The 17691-nt window shown below is 34.1% G+C and overlaps 2 protein-coding genes across 4 annotated transcripts; one reads left to right on the top strand and one right to left on the bottom strand.

The window, feature by feature from the left end:
- Nucleotides 1–10454: 10454 nt before the first annotated feature.
- LOC117918279 (cyclin-P3-1) lies at nt 10455–13512 on the top strand. Of its 2 annotated transcripts, none has more exons than XM_034834794.1 (3): nt 10455–10706; nt 12334–12746; nt 12982–13512. In XM_034834794.1, exons 2-3 carry the CDS (start codon nt 12346–12348, stop codon nt 13232–13234), a joined length of 654 nt encoding a protein of 217 aa, XP_034690685.1. In that variant the 5' UTR covers nt 10455–10706; nt 12334–12345; the 3' UTR covers nt 13235–13512. The 2 variants fall into 2 exon arrangements, with proteins under 2 accessions (XP_034690685.1, XP_034690683.1); XM_034834792.1 differs by having other exon boundaries at nt 10458–10723.
- A 440-nt stretch (nt 13513–13952) lies between these two features.
- LOC117918278 (DAR GTPase 3, chloroplastic) lies at nt 13953–17684 on the bottom strand. 2 transcript variants are annotated; one of them, XM_034834791.1, is made up of 9 exons: nt 17441–17684; nt 17054–17197; nt 16826–16942; nt 16179–16322; nt 16012–16098; nt 15475–15590; nt 15023–15200; nt 14737–14794; nt 13953–14572 (listed from the first exon to the last, which is right to left on the bottom strand). In XM_034834791.1, exons 1-9 carry the CDS (start codon nt 17570–17572, stop codon nt 14505–14507), a joined length of 1044 nt encoding a protein of 347 aa, XP_034690682.1. In that variant the 5' UTR covers nt 17573–17684; the 3' UTR covers nt 13953–14504. The 2 variants fall into 2 exon arrangements, with proteins under 2 accessions (XP_034690682.1, XP_034690681.1); XM_034834790.1 differs by having other exon boundaries at nt 15019–15200; nt 17441–17682.
- Nucleotides 17685–17691: the final 7 nt, after the last annotated feature.

Raw genomic sequence — 17691 nt, 5'->3', positions numbered from 1 at the left:
TAATCATGTTATTATTTTTTTTTTTCAACCTCCGTTTGATTCCCAAGAAAATCCATGCCCCATTCAATTTCCGGGAAAATTCATCCTCGTTTGATTTCCGAGAAAATCCATGCAAAACCCCCAAGAAAAAAAAATTGCTTTTCTTTTGCTCACTGTGTTTTCTGGATCCGTTTTAGGGGTCTCCTTGCTATTGTGCTATTGGATTTAAATTTCACGAACCCTGAATCAAAAATGAGAAACGGGAAAAATCAAGAAGAGGCGACGGACTGTGCTGGAGATGAGATGAGAACGGGAAGGAAAAAAAAACACGGAGAACAAATGATTTTTTTGTTGTTTAATTTGTTCTATAAACAGTAAAAAAACGGGGAAAACAACATTTTGTTGTTCTCTAAACAGTGCCATTTTGAGAACACGGGGAACAACAAAAACAAAAATGGCTCTCTCAATCAAACGAGTTTTTGGTGTTTTTTGTTTTCAAGAACAGAAAACAGTTCTTGAAAACACTAAACAAACAGGCCCTTAGGCTATTGGAATTCTCTTTTCGTCGAATGACCGGATTGCCCTTATGTTTTCCTTTTATTATCGTTTTTGTCGCCACCTGCTCAATTGGGCCTCAGTAGCCAGCCCAATCCTTATTTCGCTTGGGAAGGTTTAGATCATGAATTAATATATATATATATATATATATAGATATATATACTTTTATTTTTCTCTATTTTATTTATCTCAAACTTTGGTACAACTAAGGATGGCAATGGGGCATGGATACCCACCCGCACTACCCCTCAGAGACGGGTTTGAAGTTTAAGTATTAAAGAAGGGTTTGAGATTTTTTTGTTTAAGGTGAGACAAGTTCGGAACAGGTTCAAGTAATGCTTTGTCCCACCCTACCCGGTTATTATATAAAATTAATTTAATTTAAATTTTATTTTCTCGTATATAATTGTAGACCCCTTCAAAAAACCAATGGCCTTTCTTTTGTTTTGGACCACCTAAGGAAAAGCTGAAAATCTCATTTAGAGTGGGAGCCGACTTTGGAGATGAACGAGCAGTATGGGACGTGTGGGGGAGGATGTGACCATTGCCATGGCGGTGGTTGGAGCTTCAGAAGGTGATGGCAGGAGCAAGGAGCTGGTGGAAGCACGTCTCTGGCCAAAAGCAAAGAGTTGGTAGCAGTTTGGTGGAGTAGACAACCAGTTGGAGGAAAAACAGGGCATGGGTCGGCTGATGTAAAGGGGGCGTCTGAAAGAAAAAAATAAAGAGCACCGAGAGAAAGAGAGAAGTTGGAATCATCAGTCTGCATTTTCCTAGAGGTAAGTTATTCATTGTAACACCCCTACTCCTTTATGGGTTTCTTTCATTTGCTACTTCTGTAATTTGTTGTATGCTTGGGTGTGGCTATCGGAGGCCCACATGCTTGTTGTTGATTTTGGGTATGAATATCAGAGGATCCTGCATTCATTTCGGCTGGTTTCTTGGATTGTTATTCTTTTCATCTCCCATTCCTCTGATTCCCTTTACGCATAATCTGATTTTGCCTCTAATCCATTGTGTAGCATGGTGAGCTTTGTGGTATTTTTTGTTTCTCTCCTAAGACCACTTTGGATTCATTCATCCATGTTCAAGCCCGTTAATTTTAACATGCAAAGTGGCTAAGTATAGTACTTGGTGATCGCTTTGTGTTTTTTTCATTTGTGCTCGGTTCCATGCATCTCATTCCTCATCTACTGTTTTTTTTTTTCCTCATTGTGTTGGTCATTCTTTAATACAATAAAGAAATGGAAAGTGGGCCAGTGAGAGGCTTTCAGTTTGGTACCTAGCGTTTTTAGACATTTCAACTCATCTAGTGGTCTCCGAGTGCCTGTTATGGGATGGAATGCTATATACACAATGAAATAATTAGAAATTTTGGGTGATTTTGGTAATTACATGTCTGTTTTGTTCATTCTCCTCATGTCTCGCCATAAAAATAATAACAAAGAGTGGGTTTCATCCACTTGCAATAATGATGATGATTCCACAGTAGCACATTTGTGGGTTCAGTGTTTATAGTAGCTTCCCAATCCCAAGCCATACCAAATTATGTAGAAGCCCATCCATCCCCAGTTAGCTCTACTCATTTCGGGCTCCTTTGAAAAGCTTCTTCTATTTTGCCTTTCAGAATTAAAGCCTCTGTATAGGACCACTTCATGTCTTGAGCAGCATCAACCCACAGTCACATCTCCATCATGTCTCGTTGTCGCCTTTTCATTTTTATGCCCGCATGGCATGCATGGCCACCCTCATCTTTCTATATCCTCCCTACCCACCCAATTCATAACCACTTTCATCTTCCATACATACCACTTTTAGCTCATCATTTCCTATATTTCATACCCACAAAACCCATCTTCTCTCACTACCATACCTTCATCTCCCACCTACCCCACAACTGACCCACATTTGGCCGCCAATGAATTGAATTTGACCGCTCCTATGGCGCTTCAGCTTGGCTCTGGCAAAGGCTCTGGCTACATCGCCGGTGGGTACTAGGGAACCATGTTTCGTTAGGAGTGAGGTTGGGGCATGGAAGGAATAGCTTTCTAAAGCCTGAAGACACGTGTAGCAGTGGCAAGCGCTTCCGTGAGGAGGTTATTGATGGTAGAACTTCTACCATGAAAAATGTTTTCCATGGTCAACCAATACAGGTTATCATTATTGCAGCACCACACCCTCTTGCATTTCGCCCAAGGCCATGAGCAAGACGTGGACAGGCCACCTTTGCACGCAATCCTAAACATGCTCATATTCTTTTTTATCCTCGACACTCACATGTTTTAACAAATTATTTTCTTTTTTAAATAATTCCAGACTTGCTAATAATCATATTCTCACTTCCAATCTCACATAATTTCCCAAAAACTTCCTATGAAACCAAGGTTTGGTTAATCTTGATTTTGATGATAACAAAACAAGGTTTAGAACTAATGATCATATTTCAAGTGTGATTAGGCAAGACGACTTCCAAAGTGGCAATCCAAAGACAAATCAAGCCAATGAGAAATCATGAAGAAGAAGACCACCTCAAAGAGAAGAGTTTTTCAAGACCAAAGCTACTTAAGGTCTCTTTGTAAGGTTGTTGGTGCACTAGGACTTTCATGCATTTCATTTTTTATTTATGCACCAAAATCATCTAAGAGTAATATTGTTTTAAATATCTTAAGAATTGGATGATTTCATGTTTTCAACTAAAACCTTGTGTTAAATGATTTTCAAACTTGTGTTAAAAGGTTTTAAGTTGAAAAAGGTTGAGTATTGAGCCAAAAAAATGGCTCAACCGGTCGACCGGTTGTGCTTGTCCGGTCGAGGACCGGTTGAGGAAGGCTAAAAAGTTTTTCTCTCTCCCAGTGACCTTCTCTTCCCAGTCAAGGTTGAACCTCAACCGGTTGAGGCCTAACGGTCACTTTTCCTAATGGCTAGTCAACCGGTCGACCCCTAACTCGACCAGTCGAACCCCCAACGGCTAGTTTGACTTTTTTTCTTCTATAAAAAGGCTTCAATCTTCATTGTTTCATAAGTTTAACCTTCCCAAATCATTCTTGATTATATTTGAGCATTGGAAGAGTTTTTTGAGTGCACCATTGTTTCATAACTTACATATCTTTAGTGCACCATTCAATCATAGTTTTTCTTGTATCTTTGAGCCTAAAGTTCTATTACTAGGATTTTTGTGAGATCAATCCTTGTATATCTTTGAGAGGAATTTTCTCAAGTGAGGGGTATCACTTGAGAGGTTGTTCAAGAGTGAGGTAACTCTTGAGAAGTGTAAAGGGTGTTTGGAGCCAAAAGTCAAAGAGGGTAAATTGGAACCATAATCCAATTGTAAAGAGATTGGAAGCTTGGTTGAAGCTTCAAGATAGTGGAACCCTCACTCGGTTAGGAGGTTGAGGAGAGTGGACGTAGGTAAGGAAGTGCTGAACCACTATAAACTCTCGTGTTTGCATTCTCTCTTCCCTAACTCTTTTAAATTATATGCAATTGTCTTTATTTTGTTTATTATATACTTGCATATAATTATCTCTTATTTTTGCATAATTTAAATTTGTGAAAAAAAGACCATTACCCTATTCACCCCCCCCCCCCCCCCCCCCCCCTCTAGGATGATTACCATAAGTTGGATTAGCCTCAATTTTAAGTTCTAATTCTCAAGTTCATTTTTTTTAATTCCACTTTTAAGTAATTTTTCAATATTCCGACTTTCGAATTTAATTTCCAATATTTACATTCATTTATTTAATTCTTATTTTCGTTATTATTATTATTATTATTATTATTATTATTATTATTATTATATTTGTTTATTTATCTTAAAATTCCATCTTTAAACAATTTTTCAAAATTCCGACTTCCGAATTTAATTTCTAATTTCAAAAATTCCAATATTCACGTTCATTTATTTAATCATTATTTTTGTTATTATTATTATTCTATTCATTTATTTATTTATTTTAAAATTCTATCTTTAAACAATTTTTTAAAATTCCGATTTTCGAATTTAATTTCCAATTTCAAAAATTCTAATATTCATGTTCATTTATTTAATCATTATTTTCGTTATTATTATTATTATTATTTATTTATTTATTTATTTATTTATTTTAAAATTCCATCTTTAAACAATTTGTCAAATTCCGACTTCCGAATTTAATTTCCAATTTAAAAAATTTTAATATTCACGTTCATTTATTTAATCATTATTTTTGTTATTATTATTATTCTATTTATTTATTTATTTATTTATTTATTTATTTATTTTAAAATTTCACCTTTAAACAATTTTTCAAAATTCCAACTTCCGAATTTAATTTCCAATTTCAAATATTCCAATATTCACGTTCATTTATTTGATTATTATCTTCATTATTATTATTATTCTATTTATTTATTTATTTTTAAAATTCCATTTTTAAACAAAATTCCAACTTCCAAATTTAATTTTCAATTTCAAAGATTCTAATATTCATGTTCATTTATTAATTATTATTTCCATTATTTATTTATTTATTTTTAAAATTTCATCTTTAAACAATTTTTCAAAATTCCGATTTCCAAATTTAATCCAAAATTCCAATTTTCACATTTATTTGTTTAATAATTATTATTTTCATTATTATTTATTTATTTATTTTTTAAATTCCATCTTTAAATAATTCTTAAAAATTCCTATTTTCAAATTTAGTTCTCAATTTCTGAAATTCCAAATTTCCAATTTTCGAACTTAATTTCCAATTTCCAAAATTCGAATTCTCACATTTAATTAGTTATTTATTATTATTATTATTATCATTTTATTTATTTATTTATTAAAAAAACTCCACATTCGAATAATTTCCAAAATTCCAATTCTTAAATTTAATTCTCAAAACTCAAATTTTCAAATAATTTTCGAGACTCAAATTTTCAAATAAATTTCAAAAATCCAATTTTCCCTCCAATAGTTTTAATTCTATTCTGGTTTTCAAATAACCTTTTGTTTATCTTGATTTTACATAAGTAATAATGAATTTTTCATAATTCCAAAATAATGAAATTTGTGAAACCAATTCATGTAAGGGGTCCAACATCAAAGAAGTTCTACTTAGAATAAAAATGAACTTGAGTGAAATGTCATGTGTGTCATTGGTGATTTCATAATCTGTTTGGTGACGCATGTGATATATGTTATGCTCATTCTCGTGCACTAACCCCATTTCATGATGGCGCATTATTCGTTTACTGTCAAGGTACGCACCTGCTCTCACTCTCACCATTCTCCATGCTTTGTTTTGACCCCCAATATATGATCAGATTTTGGTATTCATGTTTAATCAATCAATTGTCACACGTGTTTCATTTGATTAGTAGAGACTCGATTTTAGGGACTTAGAGGAGTGTTACGGTCTTTATTGTACCTTCCCGATAAGTAACCTGACCTTCGAGCTCGGATCCGGTTTTTTCATAAACCACATTTTCCAAATAAGAAATTTATTTCTTATTTTGTTTACCCTTTAAAAATAAAACAAAAATAAGTAGCGACTCAAGTCTTTTTCTAAAAATCAATTTTTCATAAATAAATAAAAAGAGAGTTTCATCAATTTTTCATAATAAAATAAGTTATAAAAAATTATAATATGTAAATTATTTATAAAATATACTTATTTTAATGTGATTGAATAAAAAAAAATCAAATAAAAAGTTAAATCAACCGAGTATAAGAAATTCACATACCCACCTTGCCATGCCCGACCCTGTTTATAATTTTTTAATGAGATAGAAATTAAAAATTATTTTGAATAAGGGTTGGGATGGGGCAACCTATCCGAACCTACCTCATTGTCATTCCTATTAACACACATAACCTAAATATTTTGAAAATAAAGAGGAATAAAAAATAAAAAAGAAAAAGAAAAAAAATGTAAAATTCTTTCTTTGTTTAATTGTTCATAAAAAGAAGTTGATGAAAGTAAAATTAAATTAATAAACAATAAAAAGGTAAAGAAAAAAATAAATAAAATGTTGTTTTTATTTGATTATGAATATAAAAAGTTAGGTAAAGAAAGTTAAAGAAGTTAGGTAAATGAAGTTAAATGATCGGAAATGTAATTTATTTAATATTTCCTTGAATTTATTTTAGATAATTAAGATAAAAATCTTTTAGTATTTTCTATATATGTTTTTTTTTTCCTGACATCCAATAATAAAATCATTTTTCACTTATCTTATAAATTATGTTTAGTACCTAGAACGCACAAAGGAAAAAAAATATTAAGAAAAAATAAAATTTTTATTTTTTATTGTCTTATAAAAAATACCAAAAATAAAATAAACATAATTAAAATTAATTATAAACTTATATTTTTTATTTTCTTCCGTTTTTCTTTTCTTCTAACCTTGGGTTATGTTTGGTTTATAACAAATACTAATAATAAAAAACACGAAGAAAAATTATTTTCCCATATTTAGTCATTGTATAAAAATATAATATAATTAAAACTAATTAAAAAATTTTACAATTTTAAATTATTTAATTTTTATAATAATGAGTTAAAATATATTAAATGAGTTTAAAGTAGTATATAAAAATAATTTATTAATTTTAAGACAATGTTTGGTTTTGAGGAAAAGAAAATAATAATAATAATAAAAAGGAATGAAATAAAATAAATAAAAATAAAACTTTATAGGTGATTGGATAACTTGCAGTTGAGAATATATGATCAGGTAGATCCATTCATAAATTATATATATAGTAGGGTTGGCAAAACCGCCAACCACCGTATTAAATTGTTCTATTATTCAATAATGATAAAAAAAGTAAAATAAATTGGATTAATTTCAATTACGTCCTTACATGGGTCGGTCGGTTTAATTGTGAGCCGGTCACCATTGGTTCTAGTTGGATTCAAGCTTTTGAACCGGCATCGATATCAAACTGTCGAAATCAGGGGTTGGACAGATGAACTGACTACTTCTCCCCGTACCCAACGATTCAGAAGTTGTTATTTTTCCTATTTTGGGTCAGAGCCCTACAGTTGTTTAGACGACGACGCCACCGACAGCCCGATGACAACTATAAGCATTTCTCCATTTTCGTTGTATTTTATATTTTTATTTAATTTATATTTGTAATTTGTTTAACTTTTTTTATTTTTAAAATTTTTTTATTTGAATTTAAATTAATAAAATCATTCAAAGGAATCAAAAGTTCTCATTTAAAATATGTTTATATTAAAAATAAAATTTTGATTTTAATCTAAATTTATGATTTGAAAGTAATTTATTAATATAAATAAAATATTTATTTTTAAAAATTATTTTAAATTCTAATAATATATCAAATATATATTTATAATATTACTGATTCAATCGCGATCATTTGTCCAATTAATAAACTATAAATTGATAATTTTTTTGATTCATCTAATTTTAAAATTATTGATTGGTAGTAAATGGGTATTCTATCGTTTTCTTTTTTAATATCATAATGAAAAATGGTAATTCAGTAGGGTACTACTCAAAAATAATAATATTTCTTGTTAGGGTATCTGAAAGTGACCCTTAATTACCAAACCTAAAAAATTAATGAAAAGGGCCTCCTATTTATTTATTTATTTATTGAAGCCTCAGATTCTGCAAGCTGTACTCCATGATAACAAAACTCACATGACATGGCACCAATTCGGCCTAATTTGTAGGTCCACGTGTCCCCAAATTCAACCCAATTTTTAAAAACACTTTGGAAAGTGAAAATGCTGGTGCCACGCTGCCACACATGATGATGCGTGTGGATTAAAGTCACTTACAATCATTTCCATCTGTTTTTAGAAAACAAAAAAATCATTGTGAAAAATCACTGCCCAAAACAGCAACACTTTGTGGTGGATATCCCTTGACTGCTCTATGCCTAAATTTGTCATTTCACATTGGGTTCCGGTTACCTTATCAAATCGATTCATATGCAAAAATTGACCCATAAAGAAATATGTCATTCCATTGTTTCATGGTTTTTTAATAACTATTTTCTAAAACAGTTTTTTACAATAATTTTTTAAAACAATTTTATGATAGAATAAAAGTTTATTTGAAATCAATTTATTTTTAACATTTTTTAATCTTTTTAAATATGTTTCAAAAACTAATGCTTTATTTTTAATTATTTAATATATTTATCTAATTACTTTTTAAAATAATTTTTTAAAAATAAGTGAAAATAATTAAAAAAATATTTTCTAAAAACACTTTCATTTTTATTTCTAAAAACATAAAATATAAAACAATTTTTTGTTATTAAACTCATTTTCCTATATTTTATTCTTGATAATAAAAAAATATTATAAAAAATAATTGTCAAATAGACTCATACTTTTGTTTTTATTTATTTATTTATTTTTATTTCAATGCACCTTTTATTTGGAACCTCATTTACTGATATAAATTTCATCACCTTCAATGCTTCAAATCATATATTCAATGGTACCAATCGATACTTTAAAATTTCCCATCATCTTACTACCTTTTCGAAATAAGAGCAAAAATTGAGTAAAAAAAAAAAGTTAATTATAATATTTTATACTCCTAACTTATTATTTTCTACCTAATCTCATTTATTTAAATTTCATCATACGCCTTCAACAATTCAAATCATATTTACGATATACTGTTAGTACCAACTAATATTATAATATTTTATCGTTATTTTATTACTTTTCTTATATCAAAGTTTGACTGGCATATTTCATATCAAGCAAAGATACTAATGAGCGACCATTCATCGACTTTGTCTCAACTCGCCTCATTTACATCTCTAATATCAGTTGTCGATCCTAATTTCGTGTCGGGCTTACTAATTTGTACATAATATTATATTATTTTATATAACATGCTTAATTTCATTATTTTGCATCTTAATTCCATCAATCAATACGAATGGAAAGTTAGGCAGGGCAGCAGGCAACCCCATAAAATTTTCCCATCTACTATTTTCCTAATGGAAATCCACCATAGCCGGTCAAAAAGACCAAACTTTTCATCAATGGTGTCCACTCATGTGACATTCCATAAAGTTGAAAAAAAAAACATCAGGCCCCTGAAAGAGAAAAACAAAAACAGCAGCACATCACAAGTTTCTCACCACTTTCCACCCGTCCAATCACCACATTTTCCCTCTTACCCTCCAAAAATGACGCGTTTTAATCCACCCCCAACAGCAAGACAGGTCCCCATCATCTTTTAGTTTGGTACAGCCTACACTTCATACAAATTGTCCCAAAAATAATAAGACAAGTGACCTTATGTTATAATAATAATAATAAAAGTTTGGTCCAATGAATTTCCTTAGTTTGGTAATCTAATCAGACGCACTAATTTCAATATAATGGTGGGATCAATAAAGATTTCCACTTTATAATTATCATATTCTAATCTTTAATCATTGTCTTACCACTATAGGTCAAGTGACCCACTCTCCGTGGCCTACATTTCGGCGCATGTTAATTTGCTTTACCGGGACCTGCCCTAACTTGCGCTTCGGTGTACACTGTACTCCAGGATTCCATTCCTAGGTGGAAGCGTTCTTTTCTTGGGCTCCACTGCATTCCGTTTATTATCCTGTGCAGTTATTTAATTTCAGTTATTTCCAACCGTCTTGATGTTTGGACACGTGGCTATTATAAAATATGGTTAAAATTATGATGAGTGAATGAGATAAAAAAATTGTTTATCAGAGATTTTAGATGCGGGTCCCATAAATGTACAGCTGGAAAAATTTTGAGGGAGCACTGATGGGTGCTGAGGTGCGTGGGAGAGGAGCAGAGCCCAAGAAAGCATCAGCCCGCTTCTAATGGTGAAATGGCACCGACACACGCTTCCTTGCTGAGAGGAGAGAGAGAGAGAGAGAGAGAGAGAGGGAGGGAGAGTGATAGGTGGGGATTCCATGTGAAGTGATTATACCCGAGATTTACAACCCAAAAGGTAAAAGGAAGGGAGAGAGTTTTGGGAATAAATAAAGCTGAGAAGCTGAGGAGAGACATGGCACAGCAGGAAGGGGAGAGAGAGAATGTGAAACTCCTTCACATGCATCGTCTCTCTCTCTTTCTTTGTAGATTTATGTGTGTGATCAGGGTTCAGAGTATCTTCTTAGTGCCTCACGCTTAATTTCATGTAGAAGCCAGTGCACCCAGCTATAAAAGGCATGTCCCAAGGAGCTGTAAGTTTTATTTATGTTGTTGATCTGGTTGTTAGATTCGTGGGTTTATGTTGCTTTCTGCATTTTTGCAAGTTTTTATGATCTGGGTTTGGTTTTGTGGCTGGTTGTTGGATTTTATTTTGTGGGGTTAGCTTGATTTGTTGGATTTTTCCTGGTCTTGATCTGGGTGTAGTTTGGTTTCTCCATTGATGAGTGTGTTGGCTCCATTTTTTTTTTTTTTGTGATGTTTGGATTTAAAATCCAGGGAATTTGGGGGTGAATTCTTTGTTGGTGGTTTTGCATTTGTCAATTATTTGTAAGCCTTCTGTTGAATCTGAATCCAAATAAGCTCCAGAATGAAGGGTCATTACTAGAACAGCTGGGTTCTTCCAGGCTCCAAAAGAATGGGGTTTGATGGAATACTGGAAAGAGAAGTAGAATCCTACAGTCTATAGTTATTTGTAGGCTTGGACAGAATCATAGTAGAAGCAAGGCCTCTTAAAAGTTAACCCAATTGGAGATCATGTGAATGCAGGATGGATCTGAGCTGAAACTCAACCCCATTGCAAACAATAGTTTGTTTGTTAGATCAAACCCTAATTTGATAAGATGGTACATATATACTTGAAAGTTGAAACAATACTATAGAAGGCGGTTTATTCGACCAGATCGGATCTCTGGACCTGATGGTTCTTGATACCATAGTAGATGGGTCTTGTGGTGTCTACAGAAAAGCGAATGCCTGGCAGTTTGTTAATGTAATGTTATGTTAATCTTGGAAGAGATCATGTAGACCTGATCTCCTCTTGAATGGAGAGAAACTGGCTGTTAATTTCCCTATAAATCTTTGTTGGCAAGTAGGGTTCCCATATGGGCATGGCTCTAACATGGGGTTCTTGCTACTCCTTTCCAGGCTAACAAAACAAATTATCGTAAAGTCGTTATAGAGAACAGCAGCTGTTAACTGAATTGTGTTTTGTTACTTAATAATTCTTCTCTGCTGGTTTTCTCATGGGTGTTATGACAACAATGTGAGAATGATTTTGTCCTCAGTGCCTGTCGTTTTGGCTCTATTCATTGTTATGCCCTTCTCAGTGACCCGTGGCCTTGGCCTTGGCCTCCATATCACTTGGCTCCTTTTGTAGCTCCATAATGGCTCGTGGTGTTATAATCCTTTTATGACTTATGAGTGATGTTCCTCTTCTAGTTGAAGCATGTTGTTTTTACTGTTTATAACATTTTTTTCCTTCCGACATTGTTGAGTGTATCATGAACATGTTACTTGTGATTGACATTTTTTCTCATTTATGTTACTAGATGACACATACTTCTTTTTGTCTTAGATTGTTTTATCTTTGTACCTCTTCATTCTATTGGTCTATTTTTTGACATCAAACCAAGTGGCTGAACCTGATAGTCAAACAGGCAAACCAGGCGTCCGTTTCTGTTAATGTTCAATGTCCAATCTCGGTTTAAAAACATTATATTTGAGTTTATCTGGGTATCTTCCTCGTGGAAAGCCTATATTATTACTCAGGGCTCTTCTGATTGTCCTCTTTCATTTCTCTCCAGGAGTGATGCCAAGAGCTTTCTTTGACAATCATTAACATATTGATGTTACTTTGTTGCAGCTCACTTTGGATATGGGAACTTTGGCTATTGATGATGATATTGCAGGCTCAGATCTTTACCTCGCCTTGGGACTAAAAGAATTGGGCAAAGGGGTTATAGGAACCCCTCGGGTTTTATTGCTTCTTTCTTCTCTTCTTGAGAGATCTGTTCAGAAAAATGAGACATTACTGGAGACAGCACAAATCAAAGATGCCATTACAATATTTCATGGCTCAAGAGCTCCCACTCTGAGTGTTCGACAATATATTGACCGCATTTTCAAGTACTCAGGCTGTAGCCCATCCTGCTTTGTTGTTGCACACATTTATGTGGACAGATTCCTACAACACACTGATGCTCATTTAACTTCCCTCAATGTTCACCGGCTTCTGATCACAAGTGTGATGGTGGCAGCAAAGTTTGTAGATGATGCGTAAGTACTAAACTCTAATTGGGATATCAAGTTAACTCAAGACTTATACTTAATAATAGCTTAATCTATGCTGACATTTCAACTGGGAATAGCCCTTTTACCAGAAACTTTGTTGCCTTTTCACTGGGCTGGGAGCCTTTCCATGATGATTGCTCATCCTTCTTTGCCTCTTTCGTCAACTTCACTTTATGGGGCAGACTTTAAAAATGAATTATTTATCGACATGCTTTTGCAGATTCTTCAACAATGCTTACTATGCCAAAGTGGGGGGAGTAAGCACAGCAGAGCTGAACAGACTGGAGATGAAGTTCTTGTTTAGTCTAGATTTCAGACTTCAAGTTACGGTTGAGACATTTAGGAGTTACTGTTCACAATTGGACAAAGAAGTTGCTGGAGGGCTGCAGATTGAACGGCCATTCCAAGCTTGCGGAATTAAAGGAAGCTGGTCAAGCAAAGAGGATTCTTGTGCTTCCACAATTGCAAGATGAAGATGTTCTATCATTTCATTGTATCATAAAAAACCCAAGGTTTGCTAAAATACAATCATGTTAGGATCTGGATGCTGAATACGTACCTCATGTGACTGCAACCAGTGTGCCTTAGATTTTGTGTCTTTTTCTACACTATGTGTTTTCCCTTGCAGGTTCCTACTCTTCTGATGGTTTTTCCCTCTCTGGTTTTGAGTCCTTAATACAAATAATGTAAATACACAATGAGGAACTTCATTAGTAGAGAATAGATTGTTTCAATGTCTGGTTTTCGTTTCTTTGCAATCAAAATCACGCTACCCCATCGTTCCAAAGAGTTTTGCAAACTAGGAAATATTGGATCCATCTGCATGTAGTGTATTTACATGGTGTGGAGAGGCTGCTGATGAATCTGAGTTCTGAAAATTCTGGTTTTCATGGGAGTAGGCCACTGGCAGAGTGAAGAAAAGGGAAGAATGATCTTCCTCCAGGCATGGTTCCTTTGCATTTGTGGCTTTTGATATAAATTTCATTTTCAGCAACTAAATGGAATCAGACAATGAGAATGACTTGAGCTGTCTTCAATTCACTCCACATCTTCCCAGCCAATTGGAGTGTGTCAAAGCTGGATGATGTAGACACCTTACCATGCTGGAAGGAAAACTTCCATATGGTTTGTGTACAGTGATTTTCACTAAAATCAATTTGATTCTCACTCTCTAAATATTGCAAAGGAGCAGAAAAGAATACTTATTAGGAGATGAAATTGCCAGGATATAGATGGAAAGTTTCATTTCTTACATGTGGGAGTTGGTGTAACGACAGAGTGGGCAAAGGCTATACCATATACTTTATGGACAAGGTACACCTGACAACCTTTTTCCCTCTAAGAAATTAATCACCAAAATTCTCAGTATATGACCCACATGAAAATATAATTACAACTGAGGAAAAGGACACTGTAACAATGACATACAAATTAGGGGTACCACTTACATCATCTGGTGGGGAGGCTTGCATGTGATTTAGGAGTGTGGGCCTTCCAAATCTTCCCAACCATCTCCTTGACCAATGCTCTCTCACAATGATATGGACTTGGCTTTTACTTTTGGGCACCTTATATATATCAAGGCTTGTACACACCGTCATCCTCTTGGTGTCTTCAGACATTTCAAAGAAGCTTTCATCAGAAGAAGCCCTAGAATCCTTGTCTTGAAAGCAAAGATCCAATGGCATTACCTAGGAGGCCTCTCCAATGCAATCCAACCAAATTTACCTTTTCGGAAATCTGTCAAGATGCGGAATGCTGCTTGATGAGTGTCTCCATTGAACAATTGGAGTGCGAGCTTCTGAACAAATCTGCAATTCAGAATATTAACACTGATCAAGTAGATCTAAGCACTGAGAGAAATGAAAATATCAGGTAAACTTTTCAGTCCTAAAAAGGCTCCAAAAGCCCCAAACTGCATCCCTCCATTTGCCTTTTAAGGATAAAAAAAATTGGGTACCATACGGAGACATACATGTTACCACAGAGACCATCTGTATCAATCTTGTAACGGTTGTAGAGAGCTTTTGGACCTGGTATCAAGAAAAAATAACAACTATTACAATGTGCATGATGAGCAAGGGGAGAAAGAGAATGCAACCAGTTGATTAATGTGGAGCCAGTTTAAAGATATTCATCCAGTATCAGTTTTTATGTGGAACTTTTTCACATGAACTGAAAAATATTTCCTTGAAGCATAATAATAGACTGGTGTACAAGAATAACAAATGAGACAATGAAGCTAAAATGTACAAACCTACAGCTGGAATCCTTGTCAGCATCTGTACAAGAATTGCAGCAATGTCAGCAACATCATACGATCTCTCCCCAATGTCATCACATATTGCTAGCTTTATTGCAGCTGACTGATCACTAATCCGCATTGGAATTATGCCAGGAGAGTCTAGCAACTCCAAATCTTTCCCAAATTGAACCCATCTTTTTGAGGAATGAAAAAGATACAGCCAAAAAGTTTATATGTTAAATTTCTTCTTTATATTGATCTCAAATATCATAATTTTTCATTCTTACTTAGAAGAGAGAGAGAGAGAGATTCTTAAACCCTCCAAATTTGAATTTTTCATGTGTTAGGGGAATATAGAAGACAGTTTCAAATATGCAACATTTCCGTTTTAGTTCCAGCAACTGCTCATATTTCTTCTATTTTTGTATCTACCATGGATATCCAAGTGACGAGAACAATTATACATACTTCAGTTGTCTTGTAACACCTGGTCTGGGAGCTGCAGGACACATTCTCCTCTTCAGCAACCGATTTATCAAAGATGATTTCCCCACATTTGGATACCCAACTATTCCGGCTCGAACCTGTCAAAAAATAACCTTTACAAATAATATAATGAAACATTTTGTAGTGTACCACAATCTAGGTTTAAAAGATGTAGTGAATGACAAGATTTTCTGATGAAAATAACCCATATCTCTCACTCTTAGTTCTCTTTTGAAAAACCCGAACCTAAAATGCATTTTTTTCAAAATAGTCTCACAAGGTCTACCTTGACATAATTCGAAGGGGACTGCCCCTGGGGTTTGATCACTCCCTAACCATGAACCCCCAAACAAATTGTTTCATTACTTTTAATGCTACAGAAAGTAGAACTATAAGAATATAAGTGCTCGATATTTTTCACAGGACGAAATGATGAAGCATGTAATGTAATACCAAACAGAATGGTAAGTCAAGCATTCAAAAAGTGGATCCAAATACTAGAGTTCACAAAAAACTCACTGGACGAGGCAGTAGTCCTTTGGCTCTTCGTTTAACATTCACACCAGAAGCCAATGTCTTCGCTAATCTACTTAACTTCATGCTTCCCTGCTCTTCGCCCAAGAGTAGTCATTTTCTGCTATGATATTTAAAGTACCAAAATCTGAAGAAATAAATTATCTAATTACCATTCCAAGTTGTCCATTAGAAAAAACAACTTTAATTCCTTGCATCGCATAATATGTTGCCCAAGCATTCCGATCTTCAGTTGATATCATGTCTTCTCTATTCAAGACTAAAATTCTTTTCCTATTACCAAGCCAAGATTCCATCTATTCAAATACATAAATAGAGTAGTTAAGATCAATAAGAGGTTTTAAATCATCACTCCTAACAGTAGCGTTCAGATGGCAGATATAATCATGTTTCAGAATTATATACAAACCACAATGAACGGTTTTCTTATATATTAGTTTTGTCCTTTTTCGGTACATTCACTTGATGAAAATATAGTAAACCCTATTTTCCTCATTTTATTAAACATACTGCATCTTAGTTGACCACGTGTTATGATACATTACGCTATTTGCTAAGGACTTCTAATGTGTATAAGGACTTGTGCAATGTATAGTTCATATAGAAATAAATATAATTTTTTTCCACACATGGCTTATGCCCCACTTTCCACAAACAGGCCTCTCAATTAAGCTCATATGCAAACATCCCAAATAATGGCTACACTTTCCCACAAAAGGCTTGATTTAGGTCGTAGATGCATATCCAAACATCCCCTAGTAAAGTCCATATCCAACAGCAAAAAAATACATAATCTTACCTGTGGATGACTCGTGGATAGAGGAATTCTTGCATCCCGCACCTCAATCACAACATCCATGAGCTTCAGTTGTTCTTTGAGTTCTTTTTCTGTTTTTGCAATATGCCCAGGATACCACTGTCCAATTGCCAGTAACAATAGATGCGCAGCAGTACAGATGATCAGTTTCAAACTATGAAAATCTCTATGAAACAACCATCGAATAAGATCAATTCTACAAACTCACACCTGAATAGGGCGCAGTTTTTTTGTCCAATGGTAAAGATCAGCATCTAGATTGGTCCAATAACTTTCTTCTGAGATGTCCTCAAAAGTTCTATTGGAACTGACACCCCCATTTACATACTGGCCATGAGATTTTCCACCAACAATCTGCAATAGTTTGATCAACAATTATACAATAACAAAAAGACTGAAATCTTAACAATCTGGGTTAAGCTACATAAATTCTTGTAACAGTGGGCATGCTACAGCCGAGAAACCAGTGGAAAGTAAAAAAACGATTACGTCATCTGAGTTGAGAGTTTGCTGTAGGAAAAACCTCCAATATTTTCCGGCGTTTTCCCAGCAACCAAACATAGTATAGATAAAACGAGTTAGGGTTGATAATCTTACCTGAATGGTGGATGAGGAGGCAAGATGAGGTGTCGCAGCGAGAGCCGTTGTTGATGGTTTGATTTGGGAGGGAAGAACATTCCCTGAGAGCGTAGGGTTTGGCATCCATACTCCACAGAGCGCAACCGCCATGGTCGATTCTTGCTACTCTGGCTCAGAGGAGTGCATTCTCTTATCCCTTCCTCGCCGAAACGACATCGTTTTCTAAGATGTCAAATTTTGATTTAAAATGTACTACAATTTTTAAGGCA

The sequence above is a fragment of the Vitis riparia genome, chromosome 7 (genome assembly GCF_004353265.1).
Source record: "Vitis riparia cultivar Riparia Gloire de Montpellier isolate 1030 chromosome 7, EGFV_Vit.rip_1.0, whole genome shotgun sequence".
NCBI lineage: Eukaryota > Viridiplantae > Streptophyta > Magnoliopsida > Vitales > Vitaceae > Vitis > Vitis riparia.
Note: the sequence above shows the minus strand (reverse complement) of the source record. Positions and strands in the feature narration are given on the sequence as shown.